A 21,241-nucleotide genomic window follows, 5' to 3' on the forward strand; every position below is an offset into this window, starting at 1 on the left:
CTTTGTTGGGAGGATTAATTGCCATCTGCAGCAAAATCCTGTGACATTGTAAAACTAGCTTATCCGTGGCGATTTCCATACATATGAGGACTTGTGCATTTGTGAGTATTTTGAGAGAGCTTTGGAGCAGCTGGATTGGTGACTGGCTTCACATTAGATTTAGTTATATTATTTTCCATTATAGAAAAAGTTTGTCTATTTTCTGATTGACATTTAATAGCTGATTAAAAATTGCAATAACTCTTTTAGCAGTTAGTAGGCAGTTCTTAGCAATTAGATCTGCATCCACTTTTCGGGCTTTTTTGTGGTTTTAAAGGTGAACGCCCCTCTTTCTCCTGTAGAAACTTCATCTTCAGAGGAAGAGAAATCACTCTCTTCCCAGTCATGTAGGACATAATATGAAGTATTGGTGAAGATTGTGAGGGAGAGGAAGGGGGGAAAAGGGAGATTTATGTGCTATATGGTGCTGGAACAAATCCTTCAGCTTCAGATGTCTAGAAGTTGCTGTCACCTTCGAATGTTCAGAATGCTTGGAATTTTCTCTTTGTGGCATCTCAGTCTCATTCTTCTCTCTAGTCTTTCTCTTGGGTTTTGTATGTATGTATGTATGTATGTATGTATGTATGTCTTGCTCTCTCACATCATTGTTGGCAAGTGTCCAGTGCAGTTAGACTCCAGACTCTAAGATACTGGCTAACCTTAATTATACAGTTCTAAACTTAATTATACAGTTCTAAAATTATTAAAACCTAAGTGTGAAAAATAGTCATAAGTCACTTTTTTTAGTGCTGTGTAAGTTAGAATAGTCACTAAACAAATGGTTGTAAGTTGAGGACTGCCTGTAGTTTAAAAGGGCTGCTAATCAGGATGTCCCATATTGATAGTTGGTTAAATTCTTACCTCATACTGGAATTATTTTTATATTTATCATCTTTTGAAGTGTTTTTTTAAATGTTACATCCACCTGCATCTTGATTTCATATGCCTCAACTCTGGCTTTCTTTCTTTGTTAGTTATTAATCGTCCTCCTATGATGAGATCTGTTTCATACAGTTCAAGTCCCTCATCTTTGGAACAACCTAGTGGAGGAACTATGAGTCCTGCTTCCAAATCTGCTTCTAGCCTGGACCAAAACCTAGGTAATATAAATAGCAAAGAATTTTGTCTGTTTTGCTAATTGTAAATATTATAGGGTTTTTTCCCCAAAAACCATGCCAATAAAATATATACAAAATAAAGAAGAATAGAACTGTTCCCCATACTGCCCTATCAATAAGAGTTTATAGTAATAAAGTGGTTTTTTACAATTTCTATAGATAAATGAGGCACAGAGTTTTGATGCAACAACTATAATTGCCTTAATGATTGTGCAGATGATCTTCTCATATTGCCTTTGGGAAGAACTGTGGCATACTCATATATGGAAACAGGCTAGCCATCAGTGAAAGCTAAGATAACAATAGTATATACAAAAATATCTTGAAATACTTAGATTAACACAATAGTGAATCGTGTTTACCAAAATTATGGAATAGCCAGGAAAATACTAATGCAAGCAAGACCACAATGTATGGTAATGATCTTTTATCATGTCCCAAGTCATATCAGTTTAGTTTTCTAACAAAAATGCTAAGTAATCTGGCTACAAGCTATACTGAGAGTCAAATGAATGACTATTATTTTATAAATAGGAATTTATTATGACTCACTGTCTGAATGCTAAACTGAATGATAATTATGATATTTCTTTGTTATTCTCCAAAGAGTTATATTTATATAACTATATTTATATTTATTTATATAGTTATATTGGTTATATTTAAAAGTAGTTTTCCTAGGCATATATATTTTAGTCATCAACTAGTCCTGGTATAGCATTAGCTTAAATCAAGCACTGTCTTGCTAGAATTGAACCTCCACGTCCTTTATAATAAGTCAAAGAGCCTGCATGCTCCCTAAAAAAGCTTTGAGTTGTATAAAAGGTTCTAGGCATTCTTCGTTGTGGCCCCCATGCTCTGGAACTCCCAATCCCCAGGGATTTTTGTAGTCCCTCCCAGCCATTGGTAATATGGAGAGCTGAACCCTGATGAGACGGTTAATACAGTGACTTCTGAGTAGCTTTTACCAATTTCATATTCTTGAATATAATTTGTTTGCTACTGAGGTTCATAGCTTTTTTAACTCAACAATCAAATATTTTTCAACAATGAGTAATATAATTTGATGTTTTTTTGATTCTGGTAATGTACAACATTTGGATTTTGTTGTTAAATAATTATTTTATTATTTAGGAGAAAAAAGAAAAAATAATGAAAGTTACTCTTCAGAGAATGCTAAGAAGCCACGGGTTATAGGAGATATTCCTGTTGAACTGATCAATGAAGTGATGTCAACCATTACAGATCCAACAGCAATGATTGGTCCAGAGGTGAGAAATGTACCTTTCAGAATTAATCAATGTCAAAAATGATAGCATATTACATTTTCTAACTATAGGTATCAATAGGCTTATTGTCATATCAATTTTTTTTTAATTTCAATTCTATTGAGCTGATTTTTATTTGAAAGCAGTTTTTCATTATTAATACTTTAATAGAATTCAGCCTAAGTAGATGCCTCATATTGCCTGGACTTTAATTCCTAGAATTCCTACCCAATATGACCATAGCTAAGAATTCTGGGATTATTAAAAGTAGTAAAATGTATCCAAACACATCAAGCCATACATATACATATATGACATTTAAATATTGTTTGTATACACTAGAAAATGATAGATTTAAAAATAAATTTTAATTTAAAGGATATTTTTAATGGCATAGGTGGCATACAGTTAGTTTCGTTCAAACATCTTGTCTTTTTGCATATGATTCAATTTTATCATTTGCATTTCAAAATGTATTCATATTTAGAAGGGGAATTGTTCATATGGATTAATATTGTATATTCAGACATATGAAGAAAATTAGTCAAGATTTCATCTTAAGCAAATTTATAATGCTTCATGAACTTAGCATAATTTGCTAGATTTACTTAATTTATAGACTGCTCAACTAAATGATTCTGAGCAGCTTGCAACTAAAAAGTCAGCATATGAGAAGATCAAAATAAATCATATTTCAAATCAAATCATATCAAAATAAAACAAAACAAAAAGAGGCTCCAAACCCTGTCTCTAAAATCTTATACTGTAACATGGCTCATCATCTATATTTCCATTAGATTACTTTGAGAATACGTGAATATCAAATTCTCATTTATTTGGTTTAAATTTCCTCCTTCCTCCCTTTTCTCCTCTATCTCCACTCATTATCTTCCATTCAACATAGCTAATTTTTAATTAATTCAACACAGCATTTTTTTTTTTCCCCTGTAGTCTTTTGTCTCATTACTACTGAAAACCTGCCCCCTAGCTGTGGTTTATAGGAGGAGAAATATGTGAAGTGGATGACAATGTTTTTCTACTCTAAGCATTGTCAAGAAATTGAGAGAAAATGTGCCTGCTTGGCTTCTGTTTGCCTTCCATGTATCCATTTCTAGATCTTTGTGTCTCAGGGACCTTCAAGAAATTGTAAGAAGGATGAAGGGACAAAATTTATATATTGGGTAACTTTTGTAGCTAGTCAGCCAAGTTGTCAGAGAAGGCATAATTTGCATAGTTGTACTAGTTCTCATCATCTTTAGAACATTTCTTTCTGCATGTTGTAATCATTAAAATTGTACAGATAGTCCTTGACTTATGATGATAATTGGGACTAGAAATCTAGTTGTAAGTCATTGCAGTTATAACTCAAGGCACCCAAGTGACTGGACTTACTTTTGACATTTTTCGAAGCAGTAATTAAATGTATCATTTAACAGGATGTTTTTTGCTAGAAACTGGCCAAAAATCTTACAAATTGCCATCACATGACCTCAGGATAGTACAACCAGCCATAAAGTTGAGCCAGTTGCCAAATACGCCAGACCACAAGGAGGAACATTTTATACGATAAAAGTGTTTTTACAGCAGTGGTGGGATTCAGCCAGTTCGTACCACTTTGGCAGAATCAGTACCTAATTTTTTGTTGCCCAGGCCCAGAATGGACTTCCGGAAGCAGCATCCGTACAGAGAACCAGTTGTTCACATATTTGAATCCCACCACTGCTTTACAGACTATAAAGCACTTTTTTCAAGGCCATCATAATTTCACAATGATAAAAAGACTGGTAACAAGTTGAAGACTATCACTGTGATTGATACTAAATAATTTAGTTGTGTTTTTTTGGAATGCAAAATAAATAACTATCTCCTGGCTATTTAATACTATATAGATGCTTGTAATTGAGAAGATATATTAAAGTAGCAACCTCCAACCTTTTGGGTGCCAGGGGCGTTTTTTTCCATGGATTGGGTGGGGCATGGATCCCATGCGTAATGGGACTTCATTCACTTGCACGGACCAGTTTCTGGTGGGCCATGGATTGGTGCTGGTCATAGCCCAGGAGTTGGGGGACCCTTGTATTAAAGGACACAAATAACATTGAAAGATGTTTTGTTTTACTTTTGAAGTAGGAATTATGCGAGGGTTTTCATTTTTTTAAAGTATTAGAAATAAGCTGATTGACAGAAATATTATTTTGTATAGCAAGAGTGTAATGGATTTTTGAAACATTTTTTCTCATGGTAAAAACCTAGGTGTCAGCGCTGCTAATATTGGATATTCTTGCTTTGACAAATTATGCTGAACTGTCTGGCACTTTTAGAGTTAATTCAGAGGAATGAGGGAGGAGGGAAAAGCCCCCGAAAATGAAGTGAATCTTTGTCCTTCAAGTTAATTGGAAGATGTGAATCATGACCCCAAAATAGGGGAGGGGAAATGCCTGGAATGTTATGTGCAAAGGAAAGGGAAATTCAGATCTTGACATCCATCATGCCGTGCTGACAGTCTCTGCTAATAAAGGTTTTTTTAGGTTAAACCATGCCTGAAAATTCTTTGAAGTGTTTCATTAGTCAGACACATGACACTAGGTAAGCACCAAATAAATTATTAAATATTTAGCCTGAATTGTTGGATAGTTTTCAGATATGTTACTTACTCAGAGAGGCAACCTTAAAGAGAAGTATGTGTCATTAAAACAAATGGAAAAGATTTCCATTTACTGAGATATGTATTGACTATATATGAAAAGGAAAAAAAGGATTCCTGAAATAAATACTGAATAATTTTTATTGTTTTTTTCATAAAGCAGACTAATTTTCTGTCTGCACACTCCGCCCGGGATGAAGCTGCAAGACTGGAAGAGCGTAGGGGAGTGATTGAATTTCATGTTGTTGGAAATTCCTTAAATCAAAAACCAAATAAAAAGATTATGATGTGGCTGGTTGGCTTACAAAATGTATTCTCACATCAGTTACCCAGAATGCCAAAAGAGTATATTACTCGTCTAGTCTTTGATCCGTGAGTATCATTTCTTTCTTTTTCTTAAAGGGAAAAATAGAACAAGTAAGAGGATATTTATTGAATGGGTTCATTTTTAGAAACTGAAAACAGGCTTTTAAATCTATGGATTGTTGATTTGGGACTTGGAACAACAACAACAGTAACAAAAAGGAAGATGACAAGTTAATTATCTAGATAGCTAGGTATCCATTTGGTAAAGTAGTGTAGTGGTTGTAATTCGTGGCATTCTTTGTTAGAATTTTCAAACTCTGGGCAGACCAACAGATATTGCTAAAGATTGGGATTTGCATTTAGTGATTCATTATAAAGTTTGTTCCAAATAATAAGAAATAGGCAATATTTAATCTTTCACAGATAGAGATGATTTATCATTGGAACAGGAAAGAGGACAATTTGGGCAATTCTTGCTCCCTTCCAAAATGTTCTCTGGAAAATTGGTATAGGAATTGCTTTCTATCACATCAACTTTTGGTAATATTAATATTACTGTTTGGCTCTTCAAAATTATCAGTTAAATTGTCTTTAGTACTGCTTCTTAAAACTGCCCTTTTAACTGCTTAATAACTATACTTAAAGCCCTTCAAGACATAAGACCTGGCTATTTGTAGGATTGCCTGCCTCCAATTATCTGTGCCCCATGAGATTCAGCAGAATAGCGAGCATGCTTCAAGTCTGTTTCATGAAAAAATGTTACTTATCCCTGTGATAAATCTGGGCCTGTCTTTGGAACAAGAGGGTCTTTATCCTTATATAAGGATTGAAAATTTATTTTTTTACCCTGGACATTTGGCCAGAATACCAGAGAAGCTCATCCTGAAATTACTTTAAATTATAATATGTCGTGATTTGGCCTTGATTATCCTTTATTGTGGTGTTTTTTATATGATCACAGTTTTTAATGTTTTTAACCATATGTAAGCACTCCAGAGTCATTATTTGTAAGTTAGGCACCCGTATAAATAATGTAAATAAATATCTTTACTAAGAAATTATCAAAACTATCATACATCTAATTTTTAAACAAAATAAATGCTATTTAAAAGTTGAAATATTGAGTCAATGTTTTTCAGTATTTTCATACTTTAAACATTCTTGGTTCTAGATATTCTATAAATTTCCTAACATGGAACCTATTGCCTTTTAGGTATTATTGAAAATTTTTCCATCAGTCCCAGCAAGCATGGTCAATAGTCAGGGGCAATGGGAATAGTCCAACTGTTGTTGCCTTAAGCTATTTGCTAATTACTAGAGAGGAAATTATAACAAATGTTTGTTTCATGTTTCAAAAGATTTGAAACTTTATCAAGTTAATTGGTTTTGGGTTTTTTTTTTTTTTTGCAATTTGAAATTTATTCAGTATAAAAAATGTGTTTAAAAGATTATCAGTGAAGGAGACTTGCCAGAAACTAAATCAATCAGCCAGGAAGAGAGATTCTTCACTTTTCTGGCAAACTTCCAGAGGACTTACTTAATCACATACTAATTCAAGCCCTGCTAGGAATATTTTAGAAGTTGTATATCGACTCTGCTAGTAACATGAAAAAGAGTGAGGACTGACCTTGACCAAGTTCAAAACTGGTTCTCTGTCTTTGTGGAAGAAGTAGACTAATTGATTTAAGAGGAGATAGGAATCCCTACAATTCTGGTAAAGGCTTGAAAGATGATGATAAACTACAGCCTGAAAATCCAATTCTTTCCAGTCAGACTAACTCTTTTAGTCTTAATAGACAATTTTCCTTCTCTCTGGAAACAGGCCGCTGAGTAGAAGTTGGCATTATTCAATAGAACTATTTCTGCCTCGAAGAAACTTATTATTCCAGTATAATAAGATGGGACAGGAGATAAACAGTGAAAAGGAATCCAAAAATGCAGTCAGAATATTTTATGTTGTCAGTTTTCTGGACAGCTTCTGAAAATAAAATCCAATCTAGTATCAGAATCTATGCAAAACATCTTTTATTTATAATTGCTATGGTTATGAATGCACCTGTGATGGGCATCATTAATGGGTATATGGTTTATATGTCAAAATATATAACTACAGGAAACACAAGACCCTTGCATTAATAAAGGATGGTCGTGTGATTGGTGGTATCTGTTTTCGGATGTTCCCATCTCAAGGATTTACGGAAATAGTTTTCTGTGCTGTGACTTCTAATGAACAAGTCAAGGTAAAACTAATATTAATTGCATTATCAGAAAAATGTACAAAGCACAGGTATAATTGGATTTTATGTGACCTCATAGTCCTAAACCTGATCAAATGGAGGAAATAATTCAAAGTACATTTTACTTTTTAAAAAGGAACCAGAAGACTGAATAAAACATATGGCAAAATAACATTCTCTTGTGAATTAATTCTACTTATACCACTTAAAGGAAATTTCAGCTCTGTGTTTGTCAGTAATGAATGTAATATCTATATAAGTCTTCCATTTTATTTCCAGTTTGGTCCCAGTGCAAATAATAATGAGACAAATAAGATAAAAGGGGATGGTTGGGAAACTGTGTGCACAATTAGAATAATTTTTATTTTTCCTGAATGTGATTGAAATATACCTAAAGTCACAACCTATTGCATGTGGTTTATTATTATAATAATGTAAATTATAATATTGAAAACTTTCTGGTGGCAATAAACAACAATTGTTCCCCAACTTTTAGACTCTGTCTATAATAATGGAATTATTGCTTTATTACTAAATTTTATTAAATGATTAGTTCCATTAGGAAAATATGTGATGTCTACTAATCATCCAAAAAGTTTTGTGCATTCAAAGGACAGAACATCTAATAGATCTTGAATCATCTGTAATAATGATCTATGCTTGCTTAGTGCAGGAAGTTATATCCTGAAATTGTATATCTGATTTTGTCATATGCTGGTTGCTTAATCAACAACCTAACCGAATGAATGAACATGTAAATTTAACCTCAACAGTATGCTAAGTGTAATGCCTTAGCTGTCTAAATAATACAGAGCAAAAAGTCCAAAATCAAAACAAACAAAAAATTTTTGGTCTAAAGCAGGTGAACTAATAATAAAACTACATTCACATGGACATGCAAAAGTAATGATGCTGTCTGTGGGAATTTTACATCACATTGTGAAGGAATGCCCCTTCAGAAGGTTCCCTGGATCCATACAAAAACTACATCATCTCAGGGGCACTACTGTTCAGTGGCTAAACGATTCAGTTATCCGGCCATAGGCTTAGTCACTCTAGTAACTGCTCATACATAATTTAATTTTATTCATCATTTTATTCATCGTTCATATTGTGCACTTTTAAATAACAACAACAATAATAATAAAGTTGTAAGGGATCTTGGAGGTCATCTAGTCCACCTGCTCATGCAGGAAGCCTATACCATTTCAGACAAATGGCTGTCCAGTTTCATTTTAAAAACTTCCAGTGTTGGAGCATTCACAGATTCTGGAGGCAGGTTGTTCCACTGATTAATTGTTCTAACTGTCAGGAAATTTCTCCTTAGTTCTAGGTTCCTTCTCTCCTTGATTAGTTTCCATCCATTGCCTCTTACCTTGCCTTCAGGTGCTTTGGAGAATAGCTGGACTCCCTCTTCTTTGTGGCAGCCCCTGAGATATTGGAACACTGCTATCATGTCTCCCCTCGTCCTTCTCTTCATTAAATTAGACATACCCAATTTCAGCAACCGTTCCTTATATATTTTAGTCTCCAGTCCCCTAATCATCTCTATTGCTCTTCTCTGTACTATTTCTAGAGTCTCAGCATCTTTTTTACATCGTGGTGACCAAAACTGGATGCAGTATTCCAAGTGTGGCCTTACCAAGGCATTGTAAAGTGGTGTTAACACTTCACGTCATCTTGATTCACTGTACTGGTGTTTTATATTTTGATACACATTGTATCTGTGGTTTTTGAGAATTTTATGCACTAATGCTGTATACTGTTATGCCATATGAAATAAATAAATAAAATAAACGATGAGGCAGGGGGAAATTATAACATCAACCCTAGGAGCAGGTTGTAACAAATGCCTCATTAAAGATAGAAAAAAGCAAAAAAGCAACAACAACACAAAAGATAAACATAGAGTTGATAAAATACGCTCAGATACAGATGCAGCTTTGCATGCAAGATTCACTTAATTCATTTTCTCTGGAAAGGTAGGTTAGTTATAACTTTTTATTCTGCTTAGACTTGGCTGCAAAGTATTATTTTGAAAATAGTTTTTAGAAGCAGGATTTAACATAGCTCATGCAATTGGAAAAAAAAGAACTTGATAACCACTATTTCTGCCAGGTGATGAAAAATTCTGTTCTCACATACACTTCTTAGAGGCCCACAGTATATCTGTATTTAAATTGCTTTATTGCTGCTAACTCTAAGCAGCAAGGTTTCAATACATTGCAATCCTCAATTGATAAACTGGATCATAATTTCTTTGCAGGGTTATGGAACACACTTAATGAATCATCTGAAAGAATATCACATTAAGCATAATATTCTCAATTTCCTTACATATGCTGATGAATATGCAATTGGCTACTTCAAGAAACAAGTAAGTAGAACTTTGGGAGCAATTTTCAACCTGTGTAGCAAAATAAAATTTGAATAACTATTAGATGCACACAAGACTTTCAGAGTGATCTTATTATCTGAAGGACAATATTACTGTTCTTTGAATTTAAAGTCTATTGTTAAGATACAATCAACCTAAAACAAAATGTTCTGGCATTTTAAGCTAATCAGTTTTATTACAGTATAGGTTTTCATTACTGTATTAAATACTAATCTTTAATATGCAAATGATTTTATTTTTGCTACAAATGATTAATTGGGCCACTAAAAAAACTAAAATTGTTTTGTTTCTGTTTTTTAGAAATCTATACCGTTTCTTTATAATAATAGTTCATTCCTGGGTTGTATTTTCTATTGTGTTATGTGACTCTTCTGTGTAATATATTTTTCTTCTTCTTGCTGTTTTTGAGAGCCTTTAACAGTTGCTAGAGGAGCTGTAATTATCTCTGGGTAGTAACCACTGATGAATTGACATGGTGACCTTCAAAAATATATATTGTATATCTTGTTTCTTCCACATATAATGTGATGTATTCATAATTCAAATTAAGGGTGGTAGTAACTGATCTGTCAGGTTGCTGAATTGCCATCTCCAAGTAGATGAAGGAAAATATCACTACTGTAAAATATCACAATGGCTTCAGTAAGCAAGTAAAAATACATTGGTTATTCTTTTCTTAGGGCTTTTCAAAAGATATTAAAGTACCAAAAGCAAAATATGTCGGCTATATAAAGGATTATGAAGGAGCAACTTTAATGGGATGTGAATTGAATCCAAGAATTCCTTACACTGAATTTTCAGTCATCATTAAGAAACAAAAAGAGGTAAAAGTGATTTTCTAATATCTCTCTCTCTATATATATATATACACACACACGCACACGCACACACACACACACATATACTAATCAGGTGTTTTTAATCAATTCATTAACACTAGCAAAGGTTTTCAGGAGTTAGGATAATTGTACAACATTTAGTTTTTTATTCCAATGATACAGTACAAAATGATGCTAATTTTTTATGAGAAATATCTGAAGGAAATGCATTGGCTTGAAACAAAAGTAGAATGACTCTTATTTCCCTCTTGTCTGTTTTTAAATGTTCTGAAAAGCAGAACATTTAAACTTGACAATGGATTTTTTTTGTATATTATAGATGGACATTGGATATCATTATAGATAGTCTCTGTTTGGCGACTGCCTCAGATAACGATCACTACAATGGTGATGACCTCCCTTTTCTTGTCTTAGAGTCATTTATCCACTTCTATGTTCAGTGGCTGCTTTAACTGTGACTGGGTAGATTTCCCCCCTATTCCCAATGTTGTAGTGCAAGTAAACTGTAATAGAGAACACCATATTTCTGCATTTTGGAACAGCTTATTGAGCTAAAAGTTTTACCTCATTGAAAATACGGTGGGAAGTAAAACCTGCATGCTTTCTGACCATAGGACTCCTATTTTTTTTTTAACCAGAATCTGGTCTTTGGATTCAGTAGGATTAAGTTGCCCACCCTCAGGTGTGTGTGTTTGCAGGTCTCTTGAATACTTCTGTACTAAAGATTAATCATCAACAATTAACATAATTAACATAATCACAACAATGCCCAACAATGTATGGCTGAATTCAAGCAACCTTAAGACAAAAGCTGAACAGTTCATTGCATTTTCTGTTTGGCTAAGACAATGTTGTATAATTCAGTTGCGAAGAAATAGTATTTAACTTCCATATAACTTCCTAAAATCAAAATTTGCAAAGGTTCAAAGAAGAAAAGCTAGGCATATTCAGGTCTAAACTGCTTCTACAGCAGTGGTTCTCAACCTTTCTAATGCCGTGACCCCATAATACAGTTCCCCATGTTGTGGTGACCCCCAAGTGGGTGTGGCCACCAATAAGAGGGAATAGGACAGCTAGGGAAAAGGGAAAAAAATGGCGGACAGCGTGGTTTAGCGACCCCCGTGAAATGGTCATTCGACCTCAAATGGGGTCCCAACCCACAGGTTGAGAACCACTGTTCTACAGCGAAAAGCTGCTTTTTTTTTTTCCATACAGGCCAAACCAGTCCATGGAGGCTCCATCAAACATTATTCTAAAAATATTTTCTTTTTTTCCCTTTTATTCATCATGTGCCATGTTGAGGGTCAAATATGTAGAATTTAAAAGCTAAAACATAGGAAGCTTCTTCTTTCTATCTGAATCACTTACATTCATTGTTATATTATTGTCAGCAATGAGAATTTTCTTCTCTCTTCCCTACAATTTTTGGCTCTTGTCCTCATCATTTGGGACCTTTTCCCATGTAGTCCCATCAGTATTATTACTTTCCCGATTCTTTCTTATCACTGCTATATGCAAAGGCAATTGCAATTAATTTTTTCCCTACACTCAACCTTTTTTCCCTTTTTTCTCTTCCAAGGACCTGCATTAAAACCATTGCTAGACTCTTGTTGTAAGACAGGGAGTAAGATTGTGGGTAAAAACTGGAATGCAAAATATTTTTGTGGGCGGTACAACAGATAGCAGTAAGCAAATCTATTCTTGGAGACTAATTGGGTCTCCTCAAGAGGAGTAGTCAATTTTCTTAACAGAAACAGCTTTAGGAAATGATATTTATAAAATTCAAATATTATTCTAATAAAGAGCAGAATGTCTAGATATTTATTACAATTATTTTTATACTAGAGTTTGAAGCAATTCTTTCCCACCCCTCCAAGTTTAACAAACTAAAACAATTTATTCAGGGCTCCTTTTATGCTCTTTCCAGGGAACTAAAAAAAATCTCTCAGCCATCAATGTAAGCTGCAGATCCCTGAAGTCTTACACACTATCCATGCATAAGGGTGCACTCAGCTCCCATGTCCACACTATTTTTAATTGTCTCGCCAGATGGATTTTGGCTACCCCTTCCACAATTTTTGCATATAGCTAACAAGTTCTGCCAAATTTATGAACAGTTTATTTTCATTTGTTCTCAGTTAACTGATCCAATTCAGATACATGCCAGAAGTAGAAGCAACATTATCTACTTTCTTTTGACAGCCCTGGGCTGGGGATTGCCCCTTAATCTTTCTTTTGTTTTTAAATCAGTCTTGACTCTCAGCATTGGTGGCAACTTTTTGGGAAGTGGTTTGCCAATGCCTCCTTCCTAGAGCTGAAAAACCATGAATGGCCCTAAGTCCCCAATTAGATGTCATGAAAAGCGGCAAAGCCAGAACCAGAAAATTTTCACTGGATCACATCTTCGTTGCCAATTATATTTTGCCAAATGTCAAGGCAGTGATCACATGCCCAGGCATTTGGTCCTTCTGGATCTAGAGACAACGAACACACCAATAAATAAAGGGATTTTAAGCTTTATTACCTCAAACAAACACATTTGAAAGCATTACTTAAAAAGCATACATACCAAGCAAGATAATATTATAAATCTCTTACAGGCTGTCAGGACCTCCTTAATAGACAGAGATGCCTCATGTGGAGCTAATTTTTCAGCAGTACCCAGCACTAGGTTCCACTGCAGAAGCTCCCCACTAATAACCATCCCACAGTTTTTATCAAAATTTGGCACCATGATTTCATGGTCCAGCTGTGGCAAAGAGACTGCAAGACCTGCCCTTGACTTGCTGACACATAACTCTGGGATGGGAATTGAAAATTTGGGACTATCATAGGAACAAAAGTTTAGAAGTTACCTGAAAATTCCTCCCCATGCTCCCCCACTTTCTATGTTCAGCAAGCAAGAGTAAATCAATATAAGCAGGCTACCTCAGAATGAGCTCTGCATTTCTAGACTTTTCTTAATAAATAAAAATATGTCACTAATTCCTCACTAATCCTAATATTAATGTTTGCATTGCCTCTAGAAACTTATCCCAGCAATGAAGGTTTTAAAATCAAGATTTTCAGATATTTTGGATTTCCATATGCCCTTAATTTTGAGCCAATTTTTTTTTTTTTGGTATTCCTCTCTACCCTTTGTTAGTCCTGCTCTTCTGTTGCTTTTTTCTGTGACTAACTCTGGGGGCGGGAGGGGAGAAATCTGCAAATAGTTGTGAGAAGGGGCGTTGTCTATCTGAACACCTTTTCTCAGCATGATGATGGAGAATCCACAAATGGGTTGTCTTTATCTTCATGCTCCAATAAGACTAAGTCTGAAGTGTAAGTACGCCTCTGCTGTGCAAGAGACACAGACGTTAGTCTGACACGTGTGCTTTCCTAACACTGGAACTAGGGCCAAACTGACCCTAAACGGGAGGGAGTGGATTCTCCATCATCATGAGGAGAAAAGGTGTTCAGTTAAGACAACGCCCCTTCTCCAGCATGATTGGATGGAGAATCCACAAATGGGACATACCAAAGCCCTGTGTCCCTAAGGGGGGGGGAAATAGTTTGGGCCTGGGTTCCGCTGGATGACAATACGTGTTACAACACCCTGCGACCAAAGGAGGCATCTGAGGAGGCATATTTGTCAATCTTGTAGTGTCGAATAAAGGACGAAGGCAAGGACCATGTTGCCACCCTACAGATCTACCCAATAGATGCCTGGGTCACCCAGACCACCAAAGTAGTGGCGCCACGGGTGGAATGGGCCATGATGTGTCCAGGAACTGTCAAAGATTGTGCCTTGTATGCAAGGGCGATGCAAGCCCTAATCCATCTCCCTATCGTTGAGAAAGAGACCTTCTGGCCCATAGAGGAAGGTTGAAATGACACAAACAATGTTTCAGATTTACGGAAGGCTGAAGTTCGTTTGATGTAACGTCTCAGAGCCATGCGAACGTCAAGAGTATGCCACCGTTTTTCGAGATCATGGGAAGGGTTAGGACAGAAATTTGGTAGAACCACCTCCTGGGACCTATGGTAAAATGAATTTATCTTGGGAATAAAGGAAGGGTCTAATCTGAGGGTTACCCTGTCTGCATGGAAGATGCACAGGTCCTCTCTGACAGAGCGGCCAGTTCCGAAATTCGTCTGGCCGACATGACTGCCACAAGAAATAGATTAGATTACCACATATTCGCTGTTATCATAGATAACAGCGAATATGTGGTAATGTGCTCGAAGTATGGTGAAATGAGGGCCTGTAAAACCCGGTGTAGGTCCCAAGAAGGATAACGGTGAACCGCTGGTGGCCTGGCGTTAGCCGCTCCCTTCAAAAAGGAATGCACCATAGGGTGTGTGCCAGGGGAATGGAATTGTCACACACGAGCACCTTAGATAGAGCTGCAACCTGTCTGTGGATGGTGCTACGTCATAGTTCCTTGTCCAACCCATCCATCAGGAATTCCAAAACAATCAGAACAGAAATGTCCGAAAGCTCCACCTTACGACCAGAGCACCAAGTACAGAAGCTTGTCTATGTGGCATCATAGATTCTATTCGTTGAGGGGCACCTGGATTGCTGAATCTTGGCAATCACCCTCGACGAATATGAGTCTCGGGTCAAGGCCCGCCTCTCAAGTGCCAAATGGTTAGTTGGAGCCACTGTGGGTCTGGGTGCTGGAGCACCCCCTGAGTAACGGTAATATGACCTGCTGGAATCCTCCATGGGGGGGAGACAGAGAGCTCTACCAGGTCAGCGAACCATGGAGGTCTCTGCCCATGTGGTGCAATCAGGAAGATCTCTGCCCATTCGTGTAAGATCTTGCGGATCATTGCGGGGAGGAGTGGCAAGGGAGGAAAGGCGTAAAGCAGTTCCCCAGGCCAGAGACTGCGGAGGGCATCCGTCCCTTCTGCTGTTGGAGATGGGAACCTAGAAAAGAATCTTGGGAGTTGGCTGGGGAAGCAAAGAGGTCTAAGGTTGGGGGACCAAACCTGTCCATGATCTCCCTGAACAATCCTGGCTCCAGGCACCATTCGGCATGGTCCACAGTTGCTCTGCTCAATGAGTCCGCCTGTTGGTTAGCCACTCTGGATATATCCTCCGCCCTGATGGAGGCAAGATTGAATTCTGCCCAAGACCCCAACAATTAGTCCCCCTCCATGAGAGGCCTGGACCTGGTCCCCCCCCCGTCTGTTCACGTGGGCCTTTGCAGCAGTGTTGTCTGTAAGCACCAGGATATGGTGTCCCGCTACCCTGCTGCTGAAATGTCATAAGGCTAGACGTATGGCCCTGAGTTCCAGCCAGTTTATATTGTTTTTCAATTCCTCTTGGGACCACCGACCCTGAGCCCAATGTGACTGGAGGTGTGCTTTCCAGCCGAACAGGCTGGCGTCCGTGGTCAGGGTGATTCTGGCTGGCTCTTTGAACTCTGTACCCCTTGACATTGCTGGGGAGGCCCACCATTGAAGGGAGTTCAATGCCGGATGTGGAACTCGAACCTTCTGGTTGGAAGCGCTGATGTGTAGCCTCTGAAATGGAAGTAGAAGCCACTGCAGCTTCCGGGTGTGAAGGCGTGCCCACGGAACGATTTGTATACAGGACACCATCTTCCCCAGGAGTTGCGACAAGAAGACTAAGGTGACCACCCTGTCTCTCCAGATTCAATGGACAAGGGCCCGAATGCTGCTCGGTCCTGTGATAGATAGACTGTGCAATTGTTCATGTCTATGACTGCCCCTAGGTGCAGGAGCCGGGTTGAGGGCACTGTATGGCTTTTCTGAAAATTGACAGAAAACCCGTGCTCCTGAAAGATCCTGACAGCAAGGGTGAGATCTGACCGAACCCTCTGGATGGAGGAGGACTGTATCAGTATGTCATCCAAATAGCACTGAACTCTGATTGGAGTCTGTCTCAGGTGGGCAGCCAGCACTGCCAGTATCTTTGTAAATACTCTGGGTGCTAAAGAAAGGCCAAATGGGAGGGCCCTGTACTGATAGTGCTGGTGGGCATAACAAAACCTGAGAAATTTGCAATGCCCAGGGAGAATAGGGATATGTAAATATGCTTCTGTCAGGTCTATTGATGTCAGGAAGTCCCCTTTTCTGATGCTGGCCAAGATCAATTGTAGTGACTGCATGAACTTCCTGTACATCAGATAGTAGTTTAGACCTTTTAAAACTAAAATTGCCCTCCAGCCCCCCGAGGACTTTGGGAGAACGAAAAGATTTGAGTAAAAAACCTGTCTCTTCTGGTCCTCCAGCACTGGCTCTATGGCCCATATCTGTGACAAGTGGGAGATGGCCTCTGACATGAGGGCTATTCTGCTCTTGTTCATGGGGTGGGGCAAGTCCGGAAGCGATCCAGTGGATTGGACCAAAATTCCAGCATTAGACCCTGAGCTATGGTGTTCAAGACCCATGAGTCGGTGGTGGTGGCTGCCCATACCTCAGAGTTAACGGACAGTCGGCCTCCTATGGGTGGGGTGCCCCTGGAGTCACTTCCCTCGTTTGAAAGGGCATCCTCCTGAGCCTCGAAAGGGCTGCTTGGACTGGAATTGTGGCCGGGGTCTGGATGCGGGATAGTCCTGCTGGTGCTCCGATCTCTGGTAGAAAGGACGAGAGGTCTGGGGCCAGTCCCAGTTTGTCCGGAAGCCTGAGCGAAGGAGGCCATGGATGTGGAGGCCTTGATTGCCCAGGCTGATGCCTGATGCAATCTCCGTAAAGCAACTTCAAATTTTTTGTCCTCTGCCTTAAGCGCTTCGATCATGTCCCCTGGAATATTTGGTTAGAAAACAGAGAGTTAAGTGGCTCGTCAATTTGAGGGACCTCCAGTAAGGAAGCGAAAGAGGGATCCACATTAAATAAACTTTTCTCTGAAGTCCCCAGATTGGGGATAGACCCCAGGTTACCCCACTGCTTCTGCACTGTGTTGCGGAAGAAGGGGAACAGGAAACATGCTTTTGGTACCACCGGTTCAGCATAAAGCGGATTGGGATCCTTAGATGTAGATGGAGTTGACTGGGCCTCCTGCTCCAGGGTGATGTTGGCTGAGCAGCAAGGAACTGAAAAGGGATTGATCAAAAAGACCAGCGGGGGGAGTTGGGTCCGGTATTGAGACGTCCTCGTCATCTGACAGGAGCAGGCCTGAAGGATCGAAGTCCACAGAGTCCGATTCCAAGGAAACCTGTGTGAAGTCTGGCGTTCCAGGATGAAGAAACGACCGTGGAGGTGCTACAGGAACTTGTGGAGGTCGTTGGGAGACAGATGAGGCCATGAACTGGGCAAAGGCCTGAGTTATCATAGCCTGAAAAAGATCAGGCCCTAGTAACTATGGTTCAGGGGGGCAAAGCCCTGCTGCAGTGGGCGTAAAAGTAGCCTGTGGCCCAGATAGAGCCGTGCCTTGTGAGGTACCCGCCTGTGCTTCTAGGTTTAGTCCTGACACGATAGGTTCTATTTGTGTTACCTCCCTAGGAGGAGACCAGGCCCCTGGGGCTAAATTACAATGGGCCGACTGAGGCTCAAATATATACCCTTCAGGTGGAGTAGTGGTCTGTGCTTCACCTGGAGCCATTGCCCTTGCCCTGGAGATTTCTCCATCCAAGGCCTGATGATATCTGTTGGCTTCCCTGCCAGCTGTTCTAGGCTTTTTGGAGGGCTGGGCCTTGGCCTTTGACATGCTCTTCCCCGCTGCCTCAGTAGAGGCCTTGTGCTTCTTTCTGGTGGAGGGGTCAGTAATGTCCTGTGAGGACAGAGGGAAGGAATTATCTGTCATCATGATAGGTAAATTCCCCCCTTTCCCCTTTTCTATCAATTTCTATGATAAATCCCCCTTTTCTATTTGGATAAGGGAACCTTCTGTCTAATGTTTTTAATGAGGCTGAGGCATCCGGCACTCTGACGGATCAATTCAAGTGGTGAAGCGCCCCCCCTCAAGCACTGTAATTGACCACTGAAGTGAGTCACCTCCCTCTAGGAATACAATTCTGAGGGGCAGTAGGAAATCAGATGAGGGAGGGGTGGTGGGGGTCAACTGGTAAGGCAATGCATCCTTGTGGGGACGAGCTTGCCCTCCCCAAGATCAATCAGGACGTTAGGCTGCAAGTATTCATAGGTCAGACAAAACGGCCATAAACAAAATGGCCACTACTGAAGAACGCCAAAAATAACTGACAAGAGGCCTCTGAAGTTGAATGAAGAGCCTAGCTGAGAACCTTTCTCAATTGGTGGCTCTGCCTCAGTAATTTAGTCTTTGCTCCCTACGAGAGCTCATGAGACTTTTAGCTGCAAAAGCACAGTGGTCACGCGATTTGCGTGTCTAGAACGTCGCTCAACTTGCCGGCAACTCGCCCTTTTCGCTTTCATGCTCCTGCGCCGATCAGCAGGCTGGCCTTGCTGCAGAGTCCTAATCGTCCTCTCCCGAACCGGGACCCAGCCAGATCAGCAAGTGAAGAAATGGTAAGGGAGGCGTCTGGGAAGGTCATGCCAACTCTCAGCCAGCCTGACACAGCTGGCTTGAAATTCAAGCTTTTAGGGCTCCACGCTGGTCAGCAGAGTGAGCTAATGCCTCCGAATTGCTGAATTAAGCGCAGGACGGCTCGCGTGAAGGTGAACAGTTCAAATTCGGGCAGGCAGTAGCCTGCAGGGAAGTCCCAAAGTAGGATCTTTCTGATAAGGAAAAGTCCAAATAATTTTATAGCTACTATGAGGAACGGATCTAATGTCCAGAATGAAAGGAAGGAAAATCCATAGGGATGTACAACCTGTCTTAATCCTTCTGCTCCTGGAAGTCTGAAATACACGTCTGTTGAGCAAAAGACTAAGTCTAAAACTGGGGTGCTCTTGCACAGCAGAGGCGTACTTATACTTCAGACTTAGTCTTATTGGAGCAGGAAGAGTGAGACAACCCATTTGTGGATTTTCCATCCAATCATGCTGGAGAACAAAGAAACAGTTAATTGTGAACATCTTCCTGAATTTCCAATCTGTATGAGACTGGATTCTGAACATATCTGAAGAGCCCAATTAAATTTCTGATTATATGAAACTTTAGATTCCTAGGGTTATCAGCACCTGCAACTATCCATTATTTAGCATTTCTTCCAATTTGGCAGCACTGCACCAAATCAAACTATCAAGGCCGCTGAGAAGAGGAAAGCTAGTGAGAAATACAACTCTAAATATAGGCATTGATCATGCATGACAGTAGTGTCCCTTAATATCATTATCGAGGAAAGAAGCAAATTGGATAAATATGTGCTGCAGATGAGTTCCACATTCACATTTGCATTTAATACATTAGATAAATGGCTTATGAACACCAATATCTTAGATAATTTATATATTTCAGAACCATATGTTTTCATTCCCCTCTAAATATTCACTTTTATTCACTTTTTACTGAATATTCATTTGTTCAAATATGAACTTATTCAAAAATTAATCTCATTTAAAATAATATTGCTTTTTACAGTTCTATTTTTGTCTTGTCTTTATTCCAGATAATTAAAAAATTAATTGAAAGGAAGCAAGCACAGATTCAGAAAGTTTATCCTGGCCTTTCTTGTTTCAAAGATGGAGTACGACAGATTCCCATAGAAAGTATTCCTGGAATTAGTATGTACTCTCTGCTTTTAGCTGTTTTGTTTTATTGGCCAAGGTCATGTTTAATGATTTCTACCTTTTTCTACAAATATTGTTTAATTTAATTTTAAACTACTGGATTCTCTTCTCCAGATCTGGATTATTTATAAAATTTATTTTAATGACAATTGTGTATTTTAATTATGTATTCTGGCAGGGTTCTTTATTTTCTTGTTATTAGCCAGAATTAATACATAGATAATTACTATTATTTTTATAGCACTTTGGGAATTGAAAACAAAAACTGATGCTTTCTTGACTGATTTATATGTAGAAATTAATTGGTGGTGATTTGTTCTTTAAGATATTCAGATATATCTGAACATTGGTTTATTCTCTAAAGCAGAGTATATGGATTTCAGACCACACATTGTAACTTACCACTTTTTTATTTGCCTTTTGCTTTAATTTTGCTTATTGCCTAGGAGAGACTGGCTGGAAACCAAGTAATAAAGAGAAGGGGTAAGTATTGTTAAGTGATAACATAAATTAAATAAAACCCTTTTCAAACTGACTATTAATATATTCCTTAAAATAATTGAATCTGTATTTCTAACAGCAGAAAATGGACAGTTTAGTCATTAATAGTTTATAATTGCTGGGTTGTCGGCTATTTAAAATAACTGTACAGACCATACATTTTAATCTTGTCTGCATTTTGTTTTAAGTAAAGAACCCAAAGATCTGGATCAACTTTACAGCACACTAAAAAACATTCTACAACAGGTCAAGGTATGGTTTATGTTTTGTTTTTGTAAATCTCATGAA

The 21,241-nt window shown here is 38.4% G+C and overlaps 1 protein-coding gene across 3 annotated transcripts in view; it reads left to right on the forward strand.

The window, feature by feature from the left end:
* Positions 1 to 21,241, forward strand: part of KAT2B (lysine acetyltransferase 2B) — a 78,565-nt gene that overhangs the window by 54,448 nt on the left and 2,876 nt on the right. Inside the window, exons 8-16 of one of the 3 annotated variants that reach the window (XM_039348863.1) lie at positions 1,014 to 1,139; positions 2,292 to 2,428; positions 5,230 to 5,441; positions 7,489 to 7,615; positions 9,879 to 9,989; positions 10,691 to 10,834; positions 20,332 to 20,446; positions 20,899 to 20,935; positions 21,147 to 21,205. In XM_039348863.1, the coding sequence (XP_039204797.1) occupies positions 1,014 to 1,139; positions 2,292 to 2,428; positions 5,230 to 5,441; positions 7,489 to 7,615; positions 9,879 to 9,989; positions 10,691 to 10,834; positions 20,332 to 20,446; positions 20,899 to 20,935; positions 21,147 to 21,205 (1,068 nt within the window). Of the gene's footprint in view, positions 1 to 1,013; positions 1,140 to 2,291; positions 2,429 to 5,229; positions 5,442 to 7,488; positions 7,616 to 9,878; positions 9,990 to 10,690; positions 10,835 to 20,331; positions 20,447 to 20,898; positions 20,936 to 21,141; positions 21,206 to 21,241 lie in introns of all 3 variants that reach the window. The other 2 variants (XM_039348861.1, XM_039348862.1) reach the window with 2 other exon arrangements.

This window comes from Crotalus tigris, unplaced genomic scaffold (genome assembly GCF_016545835.1).
Source record: "Crotalus tigris isolate CLP2741 ecotype Arizona unplaced genomic scaffold, ASM1654583v1 scf7180000018184.2832721, whole genome shotgun sequence".
Taxonomy (NCBI): domain Eukaryota; kingdom Metazoa; phylum Chordata; class Lepidosauria; order Squamata; family Viperidae; genus Crotalus; species Crotalus tigris.